The 27,319-nt window shown below is 40.6% G+C and overlaps 3 protein-coding genes across 6 annotated transcripts; 1 reads left to right on the top strand and 2 right to left on the bottom strand.

The window, feature by feature from the left end:
- Positions 1-1,961: 1,961 nt before the first annotated feature.
- Positions 1,962-11,415, bottom strand: LOC110984614 (uncharacterized). Of its 2 annotated transcripts, none has more exons than XM_022244973.2 (12): positions 10,844-11,415; positions 10,239-10,338; positions 9,529-9,619; positions 8,758-8,918; positions 8,056-8,286; positions 7,748-7,862; positions 7,318-7,390; positions 6,768-6,863; positions 5,884-5,967; positions 5,331-5,406; positions 5,008-5,181; positions 1,962-4,796 (listed from the first exon to the last, which is right to left on the bottom strand). In XM_022244973.2, the coding sequence occupies exons 1-12, from the start codon at positions 11,081-11,083 to the stop codon at positions 2,752-2,754; spliced, it is 3,486 nt and encodes a 1,161-aa protein (XP_022100665.2). In that variant the 5' UTR covers positions 11,084-11,415; the 3' UTR covers positions 1,962-2,751. The 2 variants fall into 2 exon arrangements, with proteins under 2 accessions (XP_022100665.2, XP_022100664.2); XM_022244972.2 differs by having other exon boundaries at positions 10,239-10,341; positions 10,844-11,414.
- Positions 11,416-11,621: 206 nt separating this feature from the next.
- On the top strand, positions 11,622-19,163 carry LOC110984597 (uncharacterized). 3 transcript variants are annotated; one of them, XM_022244935.2, is made up of 15 exons: positions 11,622-11,782; positions 12,861-12,959; positions 13,176-13,232; positions 13,331-13,457; positions 13,618-13,707; positions 14,086-14,288; positions 14,657-14,699; positions 14,829-14,949; positions 15,124-15,197; positions 15,458-15,839; positions 16,191-16,401; positions 16,837-17,039; positions 17,510-17,599; positions 17,821-17,905; positions 18,080-19,163. In XM_022244935.2, the coding sequence occupies exons 2-15, from the start codon at positions 12,890-12,892 to the stop codon at positions 18,295-18,297; spliced, it is 1,974 nt and encodes a 657-aa protein (XP_022100627.2). In that variant the 5' UTR covers positions 11,622-11,782; positions 12,861-12,889; the 3' UTR covers positions 18,298-19,163. The 3 variants fall into 3 exon arrangements, with proteins under 3 accessions (XP_022100627.2, XP_022100624.2, XP_022100626.2); XM_022244932.2 differs by having other exon boundaries at positions 17,821-17,911; XM_022244934.2 differs by having other exon boundaries at positions 11,623-11,782; positions 16,194-16,401; positions 17,821-17,911.
- A 145-nt stretch (positions 19,164-19,308) lies between these two features.
- On the bottom strand, positions 19,309-27,254 carry wrap73 (WD repeat containing, antisense to TP73). Its single transcript, XM_022244937.2, has 12 exons — positions 27,084-27,254; positions 25,641-25,736; positions 24,875-25,121; positions 24,359-24,462; positions 23,811-23,897; positions 23,288-23,422; positions 23,050-23,127; positions 22,382-22,496; positions 21,535-21,663; positions 21,235-21,318; positions 20,921-21,028; positions 19,309-20,361 (listed from the first exon to the last, which is right to left on the bottom strand). Exons 1-12 carry the CDS (start codon positions 27,150-27,152, stop codon positions 20,255-20,257), a joined length of 1,359 nt encoding a protein of 452 aa, XP_022100629.2. The 5' UTR covers positions 27,153-27,254; the 3' UTR covers positions 19,309-20,254.
- Between the last annotated feature and the right edge of the window lie 65 nt (positions 27,255-27,319).

Raw genomic sequence — 27,319 nt, 5'->3', positions numbered from 1 at the left:
TGTGCCCTCAACTTGCCCCGTCCAGCGTGTGGATTGTGTACTGGACGGTTGCTACTTGGAGTGATTATCTTTGCTCTTTGCTAGATTAACATTGGTAATGTGGCAAATACAGAAAGAGTTATGAGGGAACGTGGAAGAGATACAGCTAATCTCAACGGCACTTTGCCGTAGATCCCATGGGAACGAAACATTTTCATGGAATTCTAATAATTCCAATACATCGACTCAAAACATTGCAACTTTTCTCTTTACTCGCTCACATAAAGATGTTTCGGCAAATCCTTTCTTGGTAAAGTATCTCAAAGGGTGAAAGGTGGAACGCTCCGGTTTTACTGAGCCGGAACTCCGAACCATGCCGTACCACGTCGTTTGGTCCGAGTGGGTGGTTGATTGAGTCCATCTAGGGTAATAGTGCAGGCGAGGACTTTCCTGTTCCGTAGAGCATGGCCAAGAGGAAAGTGATGAGTCGCAAGAGGGATTAGAGTAGGTTAAACATCCGAATTTCCAGTTTTCTATTTAGTAGGAATTTCCCCTAAATCAGCTGAATTAATGACGTATTGTTAATTAACCGCGAAACAAGGAAAAGAAAAGCGGATGTGGGAAGTCGTGAATTACAGACTGTTATTTTTCAAGGCCTTTTCCCACCAGATCATATCAACTTGAAAACGACATCAAGCGGTGATGAAGTAGAAGACTAGTTCTAAACGTGGCAAGATATTTTGGAGGGTGTGCGGCTCCAACGGTATACTTTGAACACACTGAACTTCTTGTAAACAATCCTGTTTTAAGTATGCGTACCTCTGAAACAAATGACTTTTTTCACTGTACCAGTCAAAACCGTGGTTAGAGGATGATTCCTTTCCGTATAGGAAGTGACATCAGACATATCGGATTTCCAACTTTCTTGCTCAATGCTGTTGTCACGCGCACACAGTCAGCCGGCATCCGTAAAAAAACAAACACAAAAAGTGGTTGCTGGTGGCAATCCGGAACCACGCGTCAATGGGACGGGACACGCTAGTTTCAAGGGCAGATCGAGGAAATGCGATGAACATGATCAGGCCTCATCAGAAGATGACAAATAAGCCAGTCTATTGCTCGTGATCGAACAACGGATTGTGATTCGATGGATGTCTTATTGCAGTTTTCTTTCCGTTCGCGAATGGGAATGTCGAAATGTGGTGTGAAGACAAACACACACAGATAAGTTTGCTTCACGGACCAACATTTACAATAAATACACTGAATATCCCTAAATAGGCGTAATTGTTTAAAACCGTGTAGGTTGCAACACAGAGCATGATTGCAGGAAATTTCTGTGAAGCCTTCCAGTTCGGTCAAGGGAAAGGCATCGCCTGTTACAAAAGTCTTCGTTTTCTTGAGAGGACTAGAGGCAGTCAGAGGATGTTGTAAATGAATAAGAGTAGGACGAGGATGATTTGTCATTTTGAAATTAGTCCCCCGTGGCTCTCTCATTCCGCTGTTCGTGGTTGTAACGAAACATCTGACCCACTTCTTGTAACTATGTCAACCGTGTGAGTTTGACAGAGGCGGGCCTTTGGAAGCTATTTCTGTCTACTGATAATCCCCATAAGGTTAATTTTCAAATATAGATCGAGTTGCCAGGAAAATGTAATCATGCAGGTAGAGGGTAATCATGCGGGTTGAGGCTACAAGGATGTCGTTTTGTGAACCGTGCAGAAGAGGAAGGCAGCTGTAATTGGCAACAGACAGACTAGGTTTTTCCCGCAGTTTCGAATACCCCGCACGACAAATTCTTGATAGAGGGCGCTATATTACTTTCTCGGCAGCTTGCATACATGTTTCGTGCAGGGTGGTTTTGCGACCTTTCAGGCACAACCAGAGCGATTAACATGCAAATTTCTGATTTACGAATGATTTACTGAAGAGTGCGAATTGTTTAAAGTATTTAATATGCAGATTACAAACAATATGACGCGTTTTGTTTCCTCAAACGATTTTATTTCAACAATAAAATATTGTCATACAGCAGGTGAGTTTCAATGTACAGTTAAAATCTGCACTTTCCAGCAGCACCGTCAAATAAAATTCTGTAATTCCTTCTACCTAGTGGTGTATCTCTTTCCACTGCAACTCAATAAATTAAGCGCTCAGTATCGAGTGCTATATACTTAAGACAGACAATGATCGCACCAACCAACTTCCAAAAGCTCATACAATTCCAAATGGAACAGCTAACAGCAACAAGGTAACTCTTGAACAACACTCATTTTGTGTAAAATAAACTTGGGATGTTTCATTTGGTTTTAACTTCATCTTCCAAATTCTTGTGAATGATTTTATACACACAGCTCTGTATTTATCGGTAAATTTGATGCTGTATCTGGAGTCGATAGCTCAGAACATCACTCACAGACTGACCAAAGGCAGGTCATCTGGCATATTACTTAAGTGGTAGCAGTGTCCTTCAAAGAGAAACATCTTTACATGGGCAACTGATTATTCATATTTAGTACTTCGTTCTTTTGCCTCTTACACTCGATTATCTTATTTAAGGGCCCCGGCCAGTCCCTCACAAATCTACTTGATAAGAAAGAACTGCTTTCTCACTGCAAAAGGACTTAGTTGGTGATCCATCTCATTAAAGTTAACATCTGCACGACAACTGAAGGAAAACCACAACATAATAAATGAACAAATCAACCTTTAGTAACAAGAAGGTACTCAAATAATAAAAAGGCTATGATGCCCATAGGAGGATATATGTGTCTATTCCTCGACTACTTCAACAGGCTGTGAGTTAGCATCTGCAATTGTAGTCAGACCATTGAGTTTGTTAGGATCTCCCTGCTTTCCTTCATCAACCATCTCAGAATTCTCAGGCCAGTCCTCCAGATCTTCCATGCTGAAGTCATCACTATCCTCCCCATCATCCTTCCCATCTCCTTGCTTCTCCTTCACCAAAGCAGCATCGTCTACAATGAGATCCTCATTCAGACCAAGGTGGAACTCTTCTTTGTCCTCAACCGGTATCTTATATCGCTCAGCTTTCATCTTCTTTGGAGGAGAAAGAGAAATGCTGTCCTTGTCATCAATCCCCAGCTCTAAGCGGGTTGCCTCTTGAGCTGCTGGTTGTGGTTTGCGCTTGACGCTGAACTTCTTGGGAGCACATTTTTTCATTTTTCCCATGGGCACATTTACACTTGGTGCTTCAATTCCAGCAGCCGAATTGTCATTCCTATTGATTTCTGGACTTGTCTTGCTCGTCAGTTGCCCTGATGTCGAATGAGAGGGCCCAGCTGAAGGATCCTTCAAGATTGGGGTCTTATGTTTGATGCTGAATTTTTGGGAGGCACCATTCCTGGATGGACTCTTGCAAGGCTTCTTGTTTCTTGTCTTTTGACTTGAAGAAACGTGGACAGCATCCCGATTTAGACTTGGACTGGGCTTAGATCCTCGGTTTGCATCTGTTGAGGGCATTCCCGATGAGGGGGTAGATGAATTGGGAGAGGATAGATCGCTTTTGGTCTTGATGCTAAATTTCTTCACCTTTTGTCTGGTCATATCATCACCTCCAGTGCCACTCCTGTTACTGGTGAGCTGAGATGTAACAAGCTCATGCTGCTTTGGATGAGAATGAAGACCTCTCTCAATATCCTCATCAACTTCCATGGTGATCACAGAATCATTGGTTTGGATTTTGAGGATATCAGTCTGTTCATCTTCAGTAGTTGCTTCCCGTTGAATCTTATCAGATGGCATATTATCTTTCTTTATAAGGGGAACTGCAAATGATGCCCTCTTTGGTTTCTTTTCTCTTGTATTTCTGGATGGTGGTTCGAATGCCGACTTCATCTCTGGGCAACCCTCATGTGAATTTATTTTGGCCTTTGCTTCTTGATTTTTTTGAGATTTAGTCTTGTTGGCAAACTTTGCTGTGTTCTTTGCTGGAGTAACCATCTGAAGATCTTCTGTCCTGGGCTTGTCGGCAGATGGCTTTTTGGCTCTTGATTTCTTGATTTTTGGTTTGGAGCTGTTATCACTTTTCCCATCTTCTTGAACTGTCTTTGATCCTTCTTTTGGGTTATCAGTCTCGTCGAAGTTTTCTGAGTTCAGCTGTGTGGCACCTTGCTTTTTTGCTCTTACTTTCTTAGCTTTGGGGTCAAGATTGTTAGCAGGCTTCTTCATCCTTGGTCTTTTGACTTTCTTTTCTTTTGGTTCGGCATTTGGATCACTTTTACCAAATTCTTGTAGTTCTTCAGATGGGTCTTCTGGGGAGCTTCTCTCAGTCAACTCTCCTGCCTTTGGCAAGATCACAGCTGGAGCCATCAGTCTTTGAGTTTTGGATATTACTTCAACAGCTGATTTCTTTACCCTTGGTTTTTGGCCTTTCTTTTCGTTTGGATTGGCATCTGTATCAATTATGTGAGACTGATTTACTTTAAATTTGTCTTCCCCTTGACTATCTTTTGCTGTGTCTTTGAGAAAACAGCTTTTCTTGGACCGAGGCCTCTCAGCCCTCTTTGTTGAACCATCTTCTCTTTTCATCTTGTTGCTGTTGATCTTGGGTTGTGTCAGTTCCTGAGGTTCGGAAGTTGTGCTGTCATCAACAACTGTGGCTTCTTTCCTTGAGTGATGGTGACGTGATTTCCTTTTCTTTTTCTCTCTCTCCTTTTTGTTGCCATCAGCATCTTTTGGAGATACATCTTTACGTTGCCTTTTACTCTTTTCTTCCTTTTCTATTTGGCCTGTACATTCCTCTACGTCTACAGCCTTCTTTGATTTCCTTCTCTTTTTAGTTTCCTTTTTAGCCTCTAAAGAGGATGAAATAACATGTATGAAAACAGTGGAATTACCATTTAGAACTCATGTATCACAACAGGCTAACTGCATTTGATACTTAAATGGTGAAAAAATAAAGCAGGCTATTGAAACCGATAAATGGGGTCTCCTCATCGCTTGAGTAAAAAAGAAATCTTACAGATGGTTCTTTGGATATTACATGTTTCCCAGGAGGTTTCTTACCTTCATTGAGAGAAGTCTCCTGTAGAGACTGTATTGTTTCTCCTGCCTCACTCAGTAAAGCCTCTGCCTCCTCCAGTATGTCATCTACATCCAGGCCTAGCATCTCAAGACTCAACTCGGCATCACCATCCTCGTCTGACTCGATTTGGTCAGCGTCACAATCTATAGTTTCCTCTGTCGCAAGATTGAAAAATAGTTATTGAAGGTTTTGTTGTAATTTCACAGTTCAAGGCTTTTCCAAATAAAGTTGAATCACTTGAAAATTACAAGAAATGGTTCACTTGGGATTTTAGCAAATTAGTTTTGTGAATGTTAGTACCCACCTTGTGCAGACTCTTGTGAGTTATCCACAATTTTGCCTTTAAAGTTGTGACTGAAACCAAATGTGCATATTCGCTCCTGCAAGATTAGAAATTGCACCTTTTGAAAACCAAATTGTAAAAGGCATTCCGTAATTAAAATTCTCAATTAAGTAGAACCATGGCAACTTATAAACAGCCGCAGTAAGATTTCTAAGTATCAAGTAACATGAACCACAGACAAGATGTATAAATACTGATAATGACATGGGAGACAGTAGCACTCAAACAACTCACAGCAATACATGTATAAAACACCTCTACAGACTGGTTGAAAGTATCGCTTGTTGACAGACGTTGCCTAGGTTGTCACTATTTTATTAATTTTGTGTGAGTGTCTTCAGAAATTTGATGATGCAGGCACACAAAACAGCTCTTCTTCTTAGGGAATCAAGTTCTTCTTGAAGTTTCTTGTCTTAACTAAGTATAAACATCATAATTAAAGAACTCAATTTTACCGTATTTAAATCAAAATGCGTGTATTGACAGTGAAAAAAAAATTAACTCTCACACAAACCTGTATATTCATGGAAAGAGCCTTGTTTGCTCTGGCAACAGCTTGGCTAACCTGATGCTTGTAGTCTCTGCCCTTTGCATATGTCTGTTACAGTGATAGTCAATGCAAATATCATTTTGACACAAGACATTTTAAATTTTGCTCCAGCGAGAGCATTAACTTGGCAGGTCAGTATGAACTTTGATTTTACTGAAAAGTGAAAAAAATCTGACACATCAGTAGAGGAAGTATGCCAGCAAAAGGAATCCACTGACATTTGTGAAGCCAATAAAACCAAAACTGTGGGTCCTTTTGTAGTTTTTAGTCTCAACTAACACCAGTTTGTCAAGCAAAACCTCTCTTAACAACTGTAAATCACTTTCAGAAGTGAAAACGAAGGCTGAGGTATATGCTAAAAAAACATGTTTAGGATTATAAACAGTTGCCCATAGAAAAAGTAAACCGTCATCCACACCTAACAACCAAATTCAAAGAATTCATTCGTTGGCACATGAAGTTATTTCAGCAAACGCCTGGACGGACATGTTGACTGAAGTAGATAAAATGCATGGAAATGCTATCTTTATCAATCAACATTATTTGAGACAATACCATGTACATCTCAAGGGGAAAAAACTTGAATATGAGGCACTGACCTCGTTGGCTTGGAGCAGGAGAAAGAGAGGGTGCTATTTTCTCAGTAATGGAAGCTCCATTGGTAGTAACTGCGCATCGCTGATACACCAACAACTATGAAATGCAAGTGGTGCAGTCGCATCGCTGCTAACAAAATGATCACTCCCAACCAACGTGGCTCTTTTTTAACCAATGAGGGGGTGCTTCTGCTCGAAGCAGATTGGCTCTTTTCTAGAACCATCTTTGTGATGATAGGATATAAATCTTACTTGTTCATCCTCTCCAATGTTATACTTCTTGATAAAAGTGCTTTTCAACCAGGTCCTGGAGACATTCCTGTCCAAGAACACAACGTGGTAGTGGGTCTTGAAGCAAAGAAGAGGAAACATCAAAACCAATTTAAAATTTGGATTTCTCAAACACTAGCTAGATGGCGTCATCAGTAAGGCAACTGTTGATCTGCATCCTTAAGCTGGAAAACCACGCAAAATAAAATGAACCACTCTAACAGGATATTATTGCACAGGTAGGTTAAAAACTTTTACTTTTGAAATTTTTAAGCTAAGTCAAAGAAAGCCAACTTAAATAACTGAGTTTTAACTACCTTTTCAAATTTAGGGAGAGCACCATTCATTCTCAAAGCATACAAGAAATGCTAGATATTCAAGTTTTGAAGTGTTTGTTCCTGCACAAGTATTTGTTCCTAGGTCTATATCATTTTGAAAGCATACTGTAATCTCGAAAAAAAATTTCCAAAATTGAGAGTTCCACATGGATTAGAATTTGCAGTGTCAAGAGTTTAATTCTTTAGACACTCACAGGGTAAGCATTCTCATCCTCTTGTTCCATGTAAGTTCCGGTGTCTGGATCCTCCTCTATCATTGCTGGCCACCTGTGGTGATCACAAAAAACACAAGTGAAGCAAGATTTGTCTACCTCTAGATGAAGCTTCTATTTTGAGCTCTTAGGTGGCATACATTGATCTTGAAAACAGGAAAGCTCTCAATTTGAAAATAGAAGCATTACAAAAAAGTTCTCATATTTAACAATTGCACCATGAAACTGGAAGCTACTTTTAACAAAATTTAACGATTGCGGTCTGTGCTTTGGGGGCCACAATTCCCAAGTAAAATCATGTACCATTATGATCGAGTGCAAAGTGAAGCCCTTGGGTTTATAAATGTTTTCTTTTATGAGTTGGTACAAGTACTCTATAAGCCATATACAGAAATATATATTGTACACCCACCATGGGTAGCCCTGCATCTTGGCCCATACAATGGATCCCTCGGCAAACTTGGTGAAGACAAACTTTAATGAGTGGTAATCTTCCTCAGGATGTTCGCAAGAATTGTGATGGGGATCTGAGGATCATTAGAAGAGGATTCAAAAATTGTTCCCACAAATACAAGGTGCAGAAAAACTAAGAACAGGTACAAGTAAACTGCATAATAACGGCAACCCAATTTTTCTACAACTAATGCCATTTTCCCACAATTCCCGGAGAGTTGATTAAAAAGTACTTGATTAGTATTTAGAGTGCAAACTTTAACCTACCTGTGTTCATCTCACAAACCCAGTACTCGGGTAGCAGAGAAGGATCGGTGACTTCACTCAGGTAGCGCCATTTCAAGCACTCACTGCGCATACACTGTACCCAGGTACCCTCCTGGTGGACAGTACGTTCTTGTAGCTTCCTCTTCTTACTGCTTTGCTTTGTTTTTTTCTTGGATGGTTTGAGGTTAGATTTTGGAAGGAGTTTCTTCCGTATAGCTCTGTACTCGGGCACTTCAAATTTTTTAGGGAGCAAGAAATCACAAGATTATGGTGAAGTTATTGGATATAGTAGGGTTTACACCAAAGATATCGATGGTAGGTGTAGGATGAATTTTTAACAAGTTATTTAACATTTGAAGACCTGAATTTCAGAAATCTTCTCACAAACTGCATTAAAATCACTGACCTGATTTGCGTGTTACTTAATTTCGTATGTTTAAAATCCCTGAGATCTGATAGTAATCTTTAGTTGTACAGTTGGAGTGACTGACGTTTCATTCTCATCATGCAACAATTAAGCAGAGCTGCACGTTCCTACATCAATCATGTCAAAAGCAATGGAAAAGAATCTACTTTCCTACCAGCAACAATCTTGCATGACACATGTCTGCCCAGATTTTAAAAACTGATCCAAATCTGTGCCACCTAGCAAAACTTTACCAGACATCAACTCTGAAGCATCATAATGTCAGAGTTTCGTACCTTGGTTAGAGCTCTGGTAATCCAGCTTCCTGCCACTTTTTCTGCTGTGCTCAGCCGATGGACTTTTCTTCTTGAGGGACTTCTTGTGAGACAGTCTCGGAGGCATGGGCATGGATTCCTTTTCCTCGGCACTCAGCTCTGGGGTGACAAGGTCAATGTGTCTGCGACGAGGAAATCAACAAAGGGTATACTTCTCTTGAGAAGTATTTTGAATATCGAAAAAGTAGAGTCAGATGCTAAAGGTGAGTTTTGAAGGGGTACAAATTCCAAACCTGGCATAAAACCTCAAATCTACCAATAAAGCCCCACTTTTATTTTATCTATTTTTCCCAGGAATATCAATTTTTCTTCTTTTTGAAGAACTTTGAGCACTTTTGGAGGGATTCTGTCAAATTCAGTGAGACCTCTACGTACTTTCCCAGATTTTCGTACTTTCCCAAATTTTAAGTTTCCTTTTCTTTGAAATTTTTTGGAAGCCAGGCCTGTAAATGTGTAGAATGTTCAGTCACTTTAGATACATGTATAATCTGCTCCAAGCGAAGCAAAAGAGGGTGTTATTTTTTGTACTATTCACATAGGCGCGCCATGAGGCGTGCAAGTATATGCACGTTTGACGCTGCGTACGCGTGACTAATTTTTTCCGGCTTGTATGGTCTTTGCGTACACGCAGACAGAGCACGTGCAAGAACCCGCTTGTAACCACCTGTCTTTCTTTGGGCGATTGATGGTGCACTTCAGCTCGGGGTAGATAACTTTTTTAAGATGGCTTACGTGTTATCCATTTGCTGCTGTTGCTGCCCAACATCTTGAAGCTCTTCCTCGTGGCTGGGTAGACTCTCCAGGTCTTCATCTCGAGCACATTCTATGCATAGGTAATCACACCACAAAGCCATTTTCACTGAATAGCCTTCTTTTAGAAAAATTGTTTTATTGAATTTGATTAAGCACCAGTAAGGTATTTAATTTTTTAATAAGTATGAAACTAATGGACATAAATTATTTTGATTTCCAATTATACAATCCCCCAAAAGCTGAGAAGGAACCTTTTTGCCAGGAAAAAGTGGACAATTCTACCATTTCTTAACTTGAAAAATAGTCAAAACACCTGAATAATTTCACTGTTCAACTTAGCCTTTCGATTTTTCTGAGGAAACTTTCCATTTTCAAAGAGTAGCCCTAAACCTATGTCCCTTGAACTCACCAGGACTATCAGTAACTCACCAGGACTATCAGCAACTCACCAGGACTATCAGCAACTCACCAGGACTATCAGCAACTCACCAGGACTATCAGTAACTCACCAGGACTATCAGTAACTCACCGGGACTATCAGTAACTCACCAGGACTATCAGCAACTCACCAGGACTATTAGCAACTCACCAGGACTATCAGTAACTCACCAGGACTATCAGTAACTCACCGGGACTATCAGTAACTCACCAGGACTATCAGTAACTCACCAGGACTATCAGTAACTCACCAGGACTATCAGCAAGTTTTGTTGCTCTCTTCTCCACTGCATCACACAGTTCATCATATTCCTCATCCGATGTGGAACCCACTGCAGGCCTAGAATTTTTCTGCTAAATAACACATGATCAACAGATAAGCCTAGGCCTACATCATAGTGATTTGGGCTACTTTTGTTTCCATGTTAACATTGTCATTGGTCTAATGTTGGTCATTAACCACATTAACTAAGTCCAAGCTTATCAGTGGAAAATGATGGAAGGTGTGGATCTGTTTTGTTTTGTTTACAAGAGAGGGACAGTAGAGGGACCAGGTGACTCATGGTCGACCGATCACGCTCAATAGGCCTAGGCCTATGTGACAGAAAAGAGACATGTCAAAGAGAAGGGGAGGGACCAGGTGGCCTAACTGGGTCGACAGGTCACACTTTCTTTCCATTTCCAATTCTTTCCTTCTTTCAAAAACAGTCCCTAAGCCTAAAATTGCCTTTAACTTCTACATGGTATGGGAACTAGGCTTAGGGCCTAATTTGGTCCCAAATTCGCAATCCTCAAAAAAGTAGGATTAATTTTCCTTTTCTTTAAAGGCCTAGGCCTTCTTCTACATGTAACATACCTCTTCCACGTTTTCTCCTACAATCTCATCGATCTCTCTTACAGGACTGCGCTCATCATCATGATCATCCTCACTTTGAGTGGAAATTTCATCGTGTTCGTCGACCACTTCGGCCTCATCTTCATCAATGATTTCCGAGCAAACTTCAATTATTAATTCACTGTCGTCAAAACCGGCACTTATGAATCTTCCTTCTACGTTTCTGCTATCATCACTGATCTTTATGACCTCCATGTCCATAATTTCTGAAATTTAAACCTGCGGGCCCACCGTGATCTTACTTCAGGATCAGCGACAACAGAGAAGTTCCTCTGCTCTGAACAGCGGACACGACAGAGCAACACTGTACGAGTTTAAAAAATAACCAGTGCATGGACTGACAAGATCCCGAAGTTTTTTGTGTGTGTGTGAGTCTGATCTTATTAAAAAAGCAAATCAAGCATCAAATCCAGGGTCTCATCTGTCAGAAACAAAATCGGCGCACCGGTACCGCACGAAAAACAAAAATTTAAATGAGGTTGAGAAAAGTGCCCACTTCAGATGGACTTAAGTTTGAGCTAAGTCAACGTTAGGTTGCTACCGGCAAGAACGGCACCTGACTAAGTATTTTGGTAAATCTGTGCAAAATAAACTCGCGCCAAAATTTAAAGGGCAAAGAACTTTGTTAATAAAGTAACTGTTTCGTGTGCGGTTGGGAGTGACGCATGCGCGTACCGATTACATGTACATGTAAAAAAGAGCTTGACATTTATTACAGTATGAAAACAGTCGTCGTATATCGATGTATGTGCGATATGTAGCTCACTGCACTGCACTGTTGAAGTAGAAATAAGTTTTATGACGTGCATAACGTTTTCAGATTTCCTTTCTGCTGTAAGCCTAGAAATAGTAAAAGATGGACTTAAACCGCCACAACTTCTGGTGAGAACCACAAATTAAGTAAGTTCTTTTGGTACACTTACTCATGCTTTGTCCCGCCTTGTTGCTTCTTTACTTTAGCATGGAAGTCAGATCCCGTCGGACCTGACCGTGTGCTTCTCACAAAATCGGGCAGGTCCTACCATAGTTTTTTCTCCTTCAGGTCTATGGTCTGACTAATGTAACTGCATTCCTAAATCCATGGAATATGGTTTCTCTATATCGTTATTCTCCGTAAAACCTACCAGCCAATAAAAAGTGTATCAAACCTGTTCATTTTGGGTAAAACGTTGTTTTGTAGGCCTAGCGACTAGTGTGGCACGGACTCTGTTACCGCTCCATCCAGAGCAGTAGCAAGAGTCCGTGCCACACTACATGGCCCAGGCCTAATAACATTGATGAGGATCCGGGAAGGTCCAATAGGTCCGACTTTCATCAAACGTCGCTGCAGGCCTAGCCCACTACATGTAAAATTGGCTATGCTCAGACCTGGATCTTTGATTTAGGCCTAGTCCTATGCTATGGACAAAATATGTTTAACAACATGAGTGATACTTGCCCACAAGGCTCTACAATAGCTAGTTGGCCTATACTTTTAGTAGGCCTACTTTGCAACATGCTGAACAGTCCAATGTTGAAAAGCTGAGTAGGCCTATATGCTTGCAAGTACTGGTGAAAACACAGAGAAAAAAATATAAAGAAACAGATAAGGCTTAACAAAATATTAGTTGCATTTCCTATTACACTGAAATATAAATTAGGGTGGTTGGTTGGGTAAAATTTTTTTTTAATCTAAATTTTTATAGGTAAAGCCCACAAATCTAGGGTCAGATGGTGGTCGTTTTTTGGGGGGAGGGGTGTATTTGTAATAGGTACTAAGTCAGTGTTAGATTAAAACATGTACTGTACATGTGCACGTCAATGGTACATATCAGCACTGTGATTGAGTAGTAAAGCAGCTGGTTGTTGAAATACAAACACACAAGAGCCATCCATTTCAGGCAAAAAAACTTTAAAAATGCAATGTACAGGACGATGTAAACAAACTTAAGCTCGGACTATTATTCAGACCTAGTTGTGATTTTCTCTTTCTGTTTAGTTTACATTTCACAACTTTCTGACTTCACCATGGCAGCTGGTAGCATCGTCCTCATGGATTCTGGTTTGGCTGACTTGGACAAAATCCTTCAAAGCTTAGGTAAGACAATTCCCATCTCTACTCCTCCAAAAAGCAAACAAAATACATAATTCAAGTGGTAAAGATGTTGCCTCTCATCTTACTGCTGTAGGTTTGCATCAAGTTAGAATTTACCCCCACATTTGAAGTTAATGTTTTGTACTGCACAAAGAATCTGTGTCAAATAAAGCACATGATGCCTTGTTTAATCTTTGCTCGTTTATTCTAATTTGACAGAAATTGAGAACAGACAACAGCAAAATGAGATACAGAAAGAACAACAGGAGGCAGCAGGTAAAAGCTAAAAAAAATTGTGAAATATTTGAGAGGAAGCAAAAACTGATATTCAGTCATTTGCTAAAGAACTTGAACTGTTTGGTTTCAATGCTTAGCCTTTGAAGCAGCCGTCTCAGAGAAAGAAAAGAGTACAAAGGCACTACAGGAGGACACAGCCAGACTGGATGAGGAGACTAAAGCAGCCCATCAACAGTTTTGTCGTAACAAGGAGACTTATGAAAGGTGAAATACAAATGTGTCTTGTCTCTTGATTGAAAATGGACATAAAGAATTTGGCCATGTAAACAATTGACAAAATGGAAACTTTAAAATACAACTGCTTCTCTATAGTTTTCAATTCATTGTTTTTCTTTCACAAATTTTCAATTTGTTGTTTTTGAAGCTTGAAAAATCATTACCTTGCCTTGGAGTTGAACCAAGAGACTGCAGAGAAAGAATTACATGAATTGCAGGATAAGTGGCAGGTTGAACAGTAAGCGTACTTTTCTTATTTGTATCTGGATTTGAGTACTTTATTTCATTATTTTTTATGAAAGTAAGAAATGTTGTTATTGAACTTTTTTTGAATTGAGCATGTGATGAACAGTAAGGGGGTGCAGTAGGAATCAAGTGTCAAAGCTTTTAGACGGGCTCATTAAAAAATTGCACTTGTTGCTAGTGTCTGATTTCAAAAAATGCAAGATTTTAAATGGGAATTTATCTAAGTTGCTTTCAATCAACCGATGTTTAAAGGGTGACATAATAACTCTTTCCCAGTAACTCCGAATTAACAAAAATGGTGCTTAAAAGAATTTGATCACATCAAGGACCAACTCTACAAAATGCTATCTTTGTCTTTGCGCATGCTAAGATTGGAGCATGAGAGACTTCTGCGGCATTATGAGTCTGTCTGGGAGCAGTACAAGGCCAAGTATGAGGAGAAAGAGTTGGCCGTTGAGCTTAGACAGTGGCAGCACCAGGTGGGAGGAATGAGGCAACGACTGAACAAATCACAGCACAACGTGTCCTTGCTGGAAACAGCTCTCCAGGAGAAACAGGAGAAGAAACAGAATGGTAGGAGGGATGAAGGGGTGGGTGGAGCCATGGACGGCCTGCCCACTGACCCCTTAGTAAAATAAAATCACACAGTAGCTTACAGCTGCACATAGAGGGCTATGTACTCTTACCATCATGCATGTACAGTTGCAAGAAGTTGGAGATTTGTACCCCTTGCATGAGTTTTATTGTTTACAGTTATTCACTTTTAAATGTGTTTTTCCTTGTTCCATTTATCAACCACTTTCTTCATTACAGAACTCTACGCACTTCCCGATTCCTTGTGTGTCCATCTGTATCCAAAACTCTTTCCAACTCAGCTTATCTTTTCTTTTCTGTATTCCATTGCTGTCTTTTCTCTCTTTGTCCTCTTTTCTACTTCACAGACCCAAAACCATTTGAAAGCCTGGCAGATTGGATCATCCGAATGTATCCTTTCACAAAACTTTTCAAAACGTCACTGTGCATAAACCTGGTCGTTAGCATTAAATGAGTAAATTCTTTCAAGAGTTCATTTAAAAGTTAATTAGAAATTCCTTAACTTTAAATGGGTATCAGAGCCAAGGCAGCGTTAAGAACAAGAGACCTCAGGAGACAAAAGGAAGAAATCCAGCAATCAGTCACCGCTGCAGAGGCAAAGATACAAGAGAGAACGGAAAAGCGATTACAACAACAAAAGGTACACATGGGCCATTTTGTCAAGGATTTTTCTCCTGTCTTCTGTGCTGCCAGAAAAAAGAAATGCATGGTGCACTTTAGAAAGATGTTTTTGTTTTTTTATTTGACCAAAGGTCTTACTTTGATTTATGATCTGTTGTAATTAATATCACTTTAATTGATCTGTTGAGTCAAGGAAGAGGAAGAACAGGACTGCAAAAGGAAAGTTGAAGAGGAAAAAGAAAAGATACGTCAGAAAGAGCTGGAGAGGTAAGAACCTGAGATCAAATGCCAACAAGCCGATCTCATGAAGCACCAATGTACAGCAGTGGACACTTTTTTTGCAGTCTGGTTTTCTTCAGAAAGCAATCAATGCATTTGGTGATATACATGTATATTGAGCAGAATAACGCCACTCCTGACTCTCATTGGGAGGTGTACTTTAAAGCACCACATGGAAAACACATTTAGAAAGCCAAGAAACTTCAGTGAATCCATGTTTGCTGCCTACAACGTCCTCCTTTTTCCAGGCAAAAGCAGCAGCAGTTGAACCAGCAACAACAACTCCAGCAATTGAAGGCACAGCAGCAGCAACAGCAACAAGCCAGACAGCAGCTGCAGGCGTCGGTGCCAACCAGGCCCCATCAGATCATCCCCCCTCAGTCACCTCTCTTCCAGCAGCCCACCAGGAGAGCTCTGCCCCAGTACCTCCAGAGCCCTCTGCTAGGGACTGCTGTCGCGCGGTCCACTGCAGTACCAGCCAGCCCCCAGCAACTGCGGCAACCGCCTTACCTGCAGATGCCAATCTTAGCATCCCCTCGTCCAATTGCTGCAAGTGCCAACGGCAGATTTGAGAATCCGTCGCAGCAGTTTACTCTCCAGACTAGAGCAGAAAGTGGAAACAACAATCCAGTCAGTTATTCATATCTGTGCCCTCTTGACACTTCCTTTTTTCCCAGCCCTATGAATCAATTGTTGAAGAACTTTTTTAAAAGGAGTAGTACATACTGTATCTGTTTACAATCCAGTTTCCTGTCTTCTAACTCGTCTCCCGTCTTCCAACATTTCTCATTTGTTACTGCAAAGACTTTGAACAGGAAACTCTGTACAGAAATTTGAAACTTGTTTTCTTCTGTAGTGGACCAGTATTTGTGCCTTGTTTCATCTAAAGTAGCTTTTAATGCACATGTATCTTTGACTCAAAATGAAGCACTCAACTTGAAAGATTTATGAAAATATACAATATTTGGATATTTTCCTTAGCAGAAGCAACCAGAGTCGGTCATACCACAGGCGAGTGATGATCTTGCATTGAAGAAGACAAAGTCGCCGCCCAAAAACTCCACCTGGAACAAAATAGAAGAATCCAAACTTTCAACCAATCAGAGAGCTACTACAAGTCAGGATGAGCCAATCAGAGAGAGCCAACCTTTTGAAGTCAACCAAAAGGAGAGCAGAGAAACTGATGATGCAGGTACGTCTGAGGTTTTGTTGGTTATAATCTTAGATTAGATTAGATCTGAGGTTTTGTTGGTTATAATCTTAGATTAGATTAGATCTGAGGTTTTGTTGGTTATAATCTTAGATTAGATTAGATCTGAGGTTTTGTTGGTTATAATCTTAGATTACATTAGATTAGATCTGAGGTTTTGTTGGTTATAATCTTAGATTAGATTAGATCTGAAGTTTTGTTGGTTATATTCTTAGATTAGATTAGATCTGAGGTTTTGTTGGTTATAATCTTACGTACATTGCTCACTGTTCCAGCTTCTTCATACACCTTCAATAATTCAGAGCTTAAAACGTCTTTGTAGCAGTAAAATGTTGGCAGTGAATTTTTTGTGTAAAAAAAGGTAATGACTGATACATGTACATCAATAACGCTAACACCTCTCCCCCAATTAAACAGACACACCTCCAAATGAAGCCCCACCAACACCAGCTGATGATCCTACCAGCTTCCAAGACCCAGACACCCCAGGGTCTGTGATGTCTTTACCCCCACGCAGTCCCTTTGATTTGGACACCCATCTGCAGAGTCTTCAGGAGTTTGCCAAGTCACCGGGCTTCTCCTATTCCTTCAGGCCCATGTTTGGAACCGAGAGTAACGAGGTAAGTCTCGGATCTCTCGCTTGTGGTCGGGCATGGAGTTGATGGCTGCGTAGGTGATTCTGCATATTGTGGATTGCGGTCCAGCCCAAGGGGTTGTAGTTCGTATGTGTTCTTGGGCAAGACACTTTGCCACAATGGCATCTCACTCAGGCCTACATGTATGTTGTCACTGTGCTCTGGTCTTCTAGTCTGACACACTGAGCTTGTAAGATCAAGAAGATGATTCTACAACTTGAGGGTTTGAATCCACTCTGTATGGTTGTGGTTTGTGTTCTTGGGCAGGTCACTTGATCACAATTGCATCGCCCAATTAATCTATAGTGATAAATGCACTGTAACATTTTTACATGAGCTGTGTTACTAAACCCATGTCTGTTCTGAGTCTGCCTGAATCAAGGGAAAAGGTCAAAACTGGTTTTTAATCATGACTGATTTCTTTTAATTCTCGCTGTACGTGTATTTTGTTCCAGAGTGAGGTGACAGAGAAACCTTCAAGTAATGTCCCAACTTCCTCCTCAGACAACTTTGAGTCTCCTTTCTTCCATTCCTTTTTCCCTGGGGTAAGACGTATAGCATTATGTGTTGTGTGGAATGTATTGAAAAAATGAACAAAATAGTCTTGAGCACGAGACTAAAAAGTCATGAAAGTATGTGATTTCATCAACAGTGTACAGGATTATTGGAGCAGACATGTACATGTATTTGTAAGCCAATCAGAAAACTTATCAGAGCTGGAAAATGTGATTCTAATTTTTACCAACTGTACTTTTTATACCCCAAGGTGGGCGGAGCCAACCAGCAAGCCTCGGACACACCCACACAGATCTTTGGTTCCAGCAGTAATCAGGCATCTCCTCATCTTACTGGTACATGTGAGTCTGACTTTGGTAGAACAATAATTACTTTTACCTGGACTGAACTTATAAAAACAGGGAAGTAGATGGCAGGCCAACAGCCTCTTTACAATGTTTCAACAAAACTCAAATAGCAGCTCTGTTCCTTCCAGAATTTGAAAATTGATGAGATTTTCATAATTGCAGCCGTCTTCAGCCGACCTGATAGCCCAATGGACACTAGCCACTCCAGGCCTCCAGGGGGTATCCTGTCACTGTTTGGAAGCGGTCAGGACAAAGTTGAGGAGAGAAATGATGTGGATGGCTCTCCAGCATCTACATGTAGCTTCAGTTTCAATTTCAACGGTGGCTCTGACTCCCCTCATGTTGACAGCTCTAGCGAGGGAAAATTCAGCCTTTTCTAAATGAACAAATATTGCATGAGTTTAAAGCAATACAATTTAAGTGTTCATTTGAATAGTTGGTAAACCGTAAAGTTCTGTTATGTTTTGTACACTGCACATGTATTGCTTCATAATTCTTCAGCAAAGGCAATACTCCGTTGGTATCCATTATTCTAGTATTGGAACACAAAACATGATGCCGCCCTTAACAAGTTGTAAACAAAGAAAACGTTGCTTACATATGACAGCAAACGTCATTAGCTAATAGGACATCAGACATCAAGCCTTCAACCGAGTGTTTAGTGTGATGGTCAACTTCAATAAGTTCCACAAGTTTGGATCTTTCGTGTTTTGTTAAAAAGATTGAAGTATTTGGCGAAAGCAGTTTGGCCAGGTCTTTCAAAAGTCTAGCTGTCCTCTTGCCAAAACTTTTACACAGTTTGACATTTTTCCAGGTTCATATTTTTAATATGAAGACAAAAACACAAACGTATGTAAATATACTTTTTAAATTGATTTATTTAAATTGATCTCTTTACATTTTCAAACTTAAGGATATGAAGTTTCGATATCCTCACATTTAATTTATTCAAGGGTATTGCATTAACCCAGTTATGGCACAGCACACAGGTAACATGAAACTCAATGTCCATATTTGCTATTCGGCATGAATCTGTGTCATGTCATTTGAATTATTTGGCCTAATTTCCAAATGACTTAGCCGCTGTGCTTCGGACATTTCTACCCCTTAGCAACTTTGCAACGTGTGCCCAAGGATTCACCTAGTTGTTAGCATTATATAAACAAAATTAATTCATGATTTAAAATTAAGGCATTTCTCGGATTAATAAAATTGATTTCATAGTTCTGTGCTGCTGTGTCTACGAGTAAGCGTATCTAGAAGACTTGCGTCCTTTGTTTTGAAAATGGAAATTAATAATGCCCATATATTTCAACATCTTTCCACAACCAGACTTTACTCAATGAATAAGATTTCAATATTTTCAAAAGGTCCCTTCAGCAGAAAACTATAAACATCTGATTGTACATGTAGGCTCTTTTTTCTAATTACAAGATTTCAAGATTTTCCGGAACAAAAACCGCACTCGGTCATATCTTGGAGTTGGCTACGATCAGCATAGTATTTCCAACACAATAGAACCTGTAACTTTGGCTAGGCAATAGCTTATGATATGGAAAATAATACTTAAAAAGTGCAGCTACAATGAACGGTTGCTGGAACAAGTGCAAAAAATGACTTACCCTAATAATGCACGAGAAGAAGATGGAAAGACGGCTTGACGGAAGGCATTCATGCTGACTCAACAGTCATTGGCAAGTTGGTACAAGTTTATACACAATCATGTCTATAGAGTCTTCATATGGAGCAAGTTTAGTCACATCTAGTGTCTACTACTAAGTGTTCTGAAGAGTGTTTTGCAGAGTGACGATGCCTTTGCATCAGTCACTCGTTGAAAGACGACATACTGCTTGAAGTTTACTTAAAGAGTGCATTTTGCTTGGCAAAAATATCACAGGAAGTAAGAAAGGTTAATTACGGCCCAAAGTCCAGCCCAAACAGATGACTGCATGAGTAGTACGGCACCAATACTGAAGCTTCCAATCTGCTGTTGGCCAGTTCATGCTGGTGTAGATTATAAGACGTCCAGTGTTGTTTATCACAGTTGTGTCTTGCTTTCTTGTCAGGTCTGGAAACATGCTACAACTGTTCATATGATGTCAACTGTGTCATGTCTTCTGTTTCTAGATCTGGGCCCCAGTCTGAAATCGGCATTTTAAATCAATCACTGACCAGTCTAAGGCAGACACTCAACATCCAGCATTTCTTGCTGTGGACAAAGCTTAGATGGCACATACGAGGCATTTGCTTTATAGCAATTGTCCCGAAGCAGGTGGAATAAACATATGAAGTGTCCTTGGGACAAGGCAAGCAAGGAGATGGCATAATGGCGGTCACTTAAGCCGAGTCCTCAGTCAGGAAGCAGACGCACATCTGGTCTTTGCTCATCAGCAAGATGGCGTTACCGTCGGGGTGCCATTGCAACCAGTTCACTTGGAAACTTGCTGTTAAATCAAAGATACAATGCACGTACAAATCCACTAGCATTAATCTGTGGTGAGCGATTAAAATGAATACTTTTGTGCTTTGCCAAGGATCCATATTCATGTTGCCAACAATTAACTGTTCTTTTCTACTGTATCACTAGGCATTTAGGCGATTGATGCAGATAGAAGGGTACACACAAAGGAGTTTTCTTTGTGGAACAAAAGAACTGCCATACAAGATGGCTTTCATGCAAAGCCTCTATAGGCCCGTTTTCTCTGAGCAAAAGCAATGTCTGAGAAATGTAGGGCACTGAGGAAATATTGAACTTTTGTGTTAGGCAGTGGAAGATTTTGTGGGGTTTAAAAGTTCCAGTTTTCTAGAGGCGTACGAGGGCTCTCAAAAGATGAAGGATGCATCCTGGCTAAAAGAGCTGATGTGTTCACTTTGAGGACAGCCAGGAGCAGTGGATGGTCACAACGTTATTCCCCTAACAGTCCTCAGTCCTCCAACAGGTGAAGGATTGAGGACTGTTAGGGTTAGGGAATCAAGCCCCAAGCACCAAGTTGCCATACACACCTTCAGCAGGGACTTCTACTGCAACGCAGCCAGCAGGGGACCATATGTACAGCTTGTTGCTGCTAGTGCATACGGCCAGCCTTGCTTTGATGGGATCCCATTGCATACCTTCAAGAAAATAGTCAACTTGGAGTCATTACTTGAATCTAATGATATCAGCAAATTTTAGGCTGATGTTCAGGGTACTTCACTGATTACTGTATTGTTGATGTTTTGACGATGTATGTAGACTGAACCAAATTTATGAGAAAAATCAACAGCATGGTCATAAAATACTAGGCTTAATGGCAAAGATCTAATCCCGTCAAACTTACAGCGGATGGTATTGACTTGCAATAGCAGCACAGACTGACACAGCTTCTGAACGTCCCATATCCATAAAGCATTGGGCATGTTATCTGAAAATCACGACAAAGGATTAAAATGGAGAAATCAAATGATTTCACTGTTTATGATAGCAAAGTGAAAATAGAACTTGACCATCTGAAACATTCCTACAGTTGAACTGACCTGTTTCACATGTGAGGAAATCATGGCAGTAGAACATGGTGAAAAGTGTAACGCTTTGCCAGAATAGACAAATTCAACCTTAGCGTCAGTGTCTTGCCACCTACCGTTTTTGGAGGCCATGTATCGGTTGTCAGGACTAAATGATAGCTGACTGATTCCAACCTTTGGATTGGCTTTATCTGGGTCCGGTTTGACCACTGGGATCTGAATAGAGCCCTCCGTTAAGACCTCATCTGCACAACAGCAAGTAGGAGCAACAAGATGAGATGAAGAGGAACTAAATATAGCACTGACAAAAAAATTGGAAACCTGTTTGAACTATCGAGATGTGGTTGGACCAACTCAACTACAGCAAAGATGAGTGCCAGTGTGTGCCTCGTGCCAATGTCATTTTGTTTGTATCGGCAACCTGCACTTGCAGGAGCTAGGTTTTGGATGTCGTAGATGACACGACAGGTTGGCATATCTTGGAGGAATTCTGTCAGATGTGAGTTGCATGAACTAAGAGAAGGTTGAGAAAGTTCCCATGGAAATTTGCTGACTATAGTTGGGCCAGCCCAACTGTAGCACTATCCGCCTCAAGCAGAAGCACCCCCTCGTCGGTTTTGTTGGTAGCAATGCGACAGTTACGTATGCATTTCCCAGTCATTCGCGAATCAGCGAAGTTCAATTCCAACCAAACGAGCCTCCTTTGCTAAGACAACAGCGCCCTCTCTAGGTCCAGCTCGGGACCCATAGTTGGGACTGATGCTATAGTTGGGTTGTAACAATCCTATTCAGTTTATGATCCTGCTGTTGACTGCCCAATGCAGCAATTTCAACACAGATTTGTTGAACTGACTCTGAGGAAGGACTGGAGTGTATTTTCAACCTTAAAAAAATGGGAAAAAAATTTGGCGAATAATTAGAATGGGAATGTTTAGACACTGCAAATACAAGAAGTCAATTTACATTTACTCTGGACACTGAACATGGCAGTGTCTGGTCTCCAGCTGGTCTGGTTACTGCCTCCTCGACCCCCTTCTCGGACCAACTGGGGTCTCTTTTCCACCTCTTTGTATAAAACCTGAAAGAAGCAGAATCATCATAACTGCCTCATTATGACTTTCCTACATCCTTCAAAATTTGCCAGATTTTGGAGGATTTTGTAGGATTAAGGAAGGTAGAGCTTTACTTGAGGCTTTGTGGTGACTTGAGGGTTGAAGTCCACAGAATGTGCCTTTGTTATTCCTGCACAGTGAACTTTCAAGGATTTGGGAAGATTCCTAGCAATGGTGCCAGGAGTTAAGGTTGGACGGCAGAAACAGAACAGTGAAAAAAATAGAAACTAGACTAGTCAACTTCAAACCATTGACAATCAAACGTCTTTCAGTTCTGCCCACTTTATGTAGTCTGTTAGCAGTAAGTACCACAAAGAGCATACTACTTTCATAGGTCACGTCTAAAAGCCATAAAGACATGACAGAAAATATCCAAGGGTGAGCAAACAAGACAAGTTTGGCACCAAGTACAATCCATGTTGACTTTCATTTTTAGGGCAACTTTTCTGCCATGCACACATGTAGATGACTCTGCATGGTGTATTTGCCACTTGTGTCTGGCTTCAATTAAGTACTTACCACAGAGCCACTGTCAAGGTTGGGTGGATGAGTGTGTTCAACCACTGTCTTCCATGTTATGTGATTCAAAACTCGAACCTACAGGGACAAAATAGTGACAACAGTCATGGTGACAAACAGTTTGAGCTTTGAAACATAAGGGACAAATGAAACTTAGGGTTTGATTAAAAGTCATATCAATTTGTTCTTCCAAAATTAATTTGTATGAAAATAAGAAGGATCCGGTATTGACACTCACCTTCTGATCAAAACTTCCAATAGCCAGGAACTGGCTTGACGGTGACCAAGCTATAGACTTGATTCCAAGGGCATAATCATATGCCTTGAAGGTGGCTAGACAACGCCCATCAACAGAGTACAGCAGTACTTTGTACTGTAACAGGAAATTCATACGTTGAGAACAAACTGTAAACTTGTCAGTGCTGTTTTTTATGTCCTAGAAAAGATGAAGGTTTGGTAAAATACTTCAGTATTCTTTCAGTTTTCCTTTTACAATGTCTTTCTGTGATTTATATTTACTCTTGAAAATTGGATATCCCAAAAGGTCTCGGGAAAATCTTAAGAAAAACACTGAAAACCTCAATAAACCCACCTTCTCTAAGAAACCGAAGGGAAGAGTAGCCGAAGAGAAAACACTTACACGCTACAAAAGCGGTTAGTGAGATCTTAATGAAGAGTCTTACCTCAAGCAGTGAGTCTAGACACACAGCACTCTGCCACGCTACAAAAGAGGTTAGTGAGATCTTAATGGAGAGTCTTACCTCAAGCAGTGAGTCCCAGACACACAGCACTCTGCCATCGGGAGACCACTCCAGTCCAGCCATGTCTCTGGTGTCTGTCTCAAAATGCTGTATAGCCAAAGAACAAAGCATGGCACTGGAAAATAAAAAAAAGGGTGAAACCAACATCGACCCCCTCCCCATTGTTAATCACCGGTTGATTTTGGCTGCTAACCTACGCACAAACATAACATTAGTATCACGTAAAAACACCCAGTAATTGATTAATTGGCCTCAAGCAAAAGCACCCCCTCATCAGTTGAAAAGAGTCGCGTTGTTCTGGAGTGTTCATTTTCTTGGGAGCAACGTGACCGTAATGCATACATTTCCTAGTCATGCATGAACCAGCGAAGTTTAGTTCCGACCAAAGGAGCCTCCACTGCTAAGAAACTAGCGCCCTCTCTTGATCCAGCATGATACCCTTTGTTGCTGATACTGAATTTGGCCACATGTTAATGCAAACTTTTAAGTCTTAAACTTTTATTTGTAGTCAGCAGAAGGCTGTTGTGCAGTATAATACGGAGGCTAACCTTCACCAACTGCCATGTGTTACAAGCGAAGACACTGATGAAATCTTTACAATCTCGTCTCTCTGCTAAGGCCAGGTACTTCCCATCATGACTGAAGTGCATTGCTTTGAAGAACAAAAAACATATTTCAACACTGTAAGAAAAACATATGTGCCAACCCAGTGAAAAGTTTATGACAAGATTCACAAGAGAAGTATTTCAAAATTCCAAAACAGATGCTGCAACCTTGTGAAAACTGCCAATATACGCATGACTACTGCAAAGTTCATTAAACTAGTTCACAGTTTGCATCCTTTGTTTTAGCAAGAATGTGACGCTCTTCGGCATGGACGTCATTTAAAAAGTCAGGACTTGCAATGCCACCAATCAGCTCACATAGGCCATTCAAGCTGCTGGTGGTGTACCTCAACTCAACCAGACCTGATCCCATCCCAACCAACCAGACCCCACCACACCCTAATATTTATCAATGTACAATGTTGATGGGCAAAAATAACCTTTTCTGAATACACTTACGCTGTTTTGCTTCCTTAGGATACTTGATGTAGGACACCGATTTGGTAACTAGTGACCACACAGTGATCCTCAGGTGGAATTCAGCAGTGGTCAGTATGTGCCTGCCATCTGGACTCCATCGTACCGCGATTAGGCCAGCTGATCCTTCGTCTATCTTGCATGTCCACTCTGGTTGTTCCAGGGACCAGACTTGTATGATGCCTCGCTTGAACATGCCGCACAGGATGAAGGCTGAATCTGATGACCACTGCCCAAAATAGTGAGATTAGTCATGAACCCTAGCGCTGTAGGCATGCACATTAATGTGCATGTACATTAATGTACATATACATTAATGTACATATACATTAATAGCGACCCCAATGACAAGTATTAGTAGAACTCCTTGCTTAAAAATACGACTTTTGCTCATGGAAAGCAATGATTGTTAATTGTCATAATAGTTTACTCTGAAGACTGAACATCAATCTTCTTCTCTGTTCTTTTAAAGATTCCATTCATTTTGATGAGGGACAATGAAGAAATGTACACCTTTAATCAGCCTTTGTTTTTGAACTAAATACAACATCTTGAAGTTAGTTTGACCAGTCAGAATACTGCTGAGTTCCACCTCAACTTCCAGTCTTTTTTTTCAAATCATAATGCTCAAATCACTTTTTATTCCTTCAAATTAAATTCAAAATTAAAGTTCCAATATTCAAATACTTGATGAATCATAAAACTACTGCAGGGATGTGCATATATGGCATACGTTGCATAATAATACCTCCATATGCTGGACAGTGTCCAGACAGGTGTACAGCTGCAAGATTTGAAGAGACTGGACATCTCGCACAATCAGCCTGTACTGCAGAATGTTAGCCTACAAGACAGAACATTCATGAAATTGTAACATTTTCTTTGTCCCACATGCAAGACAATGCACCACATTATTGGCCTGTGGTATGCGGAACACAGATATCTCACATTATTCCCTGTTCCACAAACACAAGCTTGATAATAGGTTTATCTTCAAGCAGACTTGACAATGCGGTGTGTATGTACCAAAATGCATGTAAAAGTAACTAACAGTGACAGACAGATACCACTTCACTTGTATGACAATTGAGCAAATTTCTTTACTGGTAGCGCTAGAATTATTAACATTTTTTCACTGTGTCAATTCGAGGACAATGGCACACCACACCACAGGGCCTTCATGGGAACACAGCAGACAACGAGCCACACAGTTCTGGGGGTAGGATGTGATATGGACTGTGTGATACAACATGTGCATTATAATATCACGCTGTTGTTGCCATGGCATGCATGGCATGGATGGACCAATCAGAAATGAGGATTCAAGTTTGCTTGAACTGTTGAAAATAAATCAAGTCATCATCTCATGTTTGATACACCATCAATAACAATCAGGACCATCATGACCACATGCACTCTTGCACTTAGAATGTAGGGGCAACTTACAGTCATGACAGTGACGTGCACGCACGCATGTCAATGACACATGTCATCCCAATTCATCCGCTATGATCTAGTCTTCTGGCATTGTCTGGACATGGATATTCCAGTTTCAACTTATTCGACAGATTCAATCAAAGCAAAGATGCTGGGCATGACATTGTGTGATTAGTCGATACACACGAGCAATCAGTCATTCATTGTCAGTCAGTCTCTTATTCAGTTATTGCATGATTTATTGGTAGGCCTAGACTTAAGCATAGTTATTATGCCATCAGCCAATCACCTTTTGAATGGTCATAAAACTCAAGTTAAACTTTAAATTAAAATTGGGACCGACATCCTTAGTAAAAAAGACTGTTTCAAAATCGGCATGATACTGATAGGGAGTTCAGTCGTGTCAGTTGACATGGTTGGAGACTTCATGCGGGGTCGACCAACATAAACATGACCAGATGACCAATCATGCAGAGTAATTGGCCGATGTTAGGCCGGCCAAGGATATTTACATTAACGTTAGATATAACTTAGTCCATAGACATGATATAGAGCAAGGAATGCTTAGTCACAGCATAGAGCTAGGAACGCATTGAGACCATGCATGAGGTATGATCGGCTGAGCTCTGATCTTGCCTAACCCAGGTGGACTCCCTGACCGTACAACTAGAACTAGTGAACTGCAGTACAACGTCCAACCTGGGCTAGATCTTGACCAACAATGATACTTCATGAAATGGCGATAATTTCTTACCAAATATTTCCCATTCGGAGAAAATTTACAGAGGTGACTACTCTGCTTAAACGGCTCCGAAAAATTCATTTTTTTACGTCTTAAAAAAGTAAAATTTACTACAAGCAAGACGGTATTTCGTGCACCGGATGTTCCGCCATCTTTAAAATTGGCGCTTCGCAAAGATTGATGGGAAGGATTTCTTAGTCTGCTTCACAAATTTAAAAATAAATTACCAATAAAATCACTACCACTCT

This window comes from Acanthaster planci, linkage group LG16, assembly GCF_054643075.1.
Source record: "Acanthaster planci isolate LZ-2023a linkage group LG16, COTS_SCS, whole genome shotgun sequence".
NCBI classification, from domain to species: domain Eukaryota; kingdom Metazoa; phylum Echinodermata; class Asteroidea; order Valvatida; family Acanthasteridae; genus Acanthaster; species Acanthaster planci.
The sequence above is the reverse complement of the archived record's forward strand: the minus strand, read 5'-3'. Positions and strand labels throughout refer to the sequence as shown.

Bases quoted from the DNA above. Each gene is read 5' to 3' on its own strand.
- LOC110984614 (XM_022244972.2), bottom strand. From the start codon at position 11,083: ATGGACATGGAGGTCATAAAGATCAGTGATGATAGCAGAAACGTAGAA. The intron at 7,391-7,747 runs GTGGGTGTACAA...TGATCACCACAG, and splicing joins AAGATGCAGGGCTACCCATG to GTGGCCAGCAATGATAGAGG. The intron at 5,407-5,883 runs GTTTGTGTGAGA...CTAATCTTGCAG, and splicing joins CTCTTTCCATGAATATACAG to GAGCGAATATGCACATTTGG.
- LOC110984597 (XM_022244932.2), top strand. From the start codon at position 12,890: ATGGCAGCTGGTAGCATCGTCCTCATGGATTCTGGTTTGGCTGACTTG. The intron at 15,198-15,457 runs GTAAGAACCTGA...TCCTTTTTCCAG, and splicing joins CGTCAGAAAGAGCTGGAGAG to GCAAAAGCAGCAGCAGTTGA. The intron at 15,840-16,190 runs GTCAGTTATTCA...TATTTTCCTTAG, and splicing joins AAAGTGGAAACAACAATCCA to CAGAAGCAACCAGAGTCGGT.
- wrap73 (XM_022244937.2), bottom strand. From the start codon at position 27,152: ATGAATTTTTCGGAGCCGTTTAAGCAGAGTAGTCACCTCTGTAAATTT. The intron at 25,122-25,640 runs GTATTATTATGC...TATTTTGGGCAG, and splicing joins ACACTGTCCAGCATATGGAG to TGGTCATCAGATTCAGCCTT. The intron at 21,319-21,534 runs GTAGGTGGCAAG...CGTGATTTTCAG, and splicing joins ATACATGGCCTCCAAAAACG to ATAACATGCCCAATGCTTTA.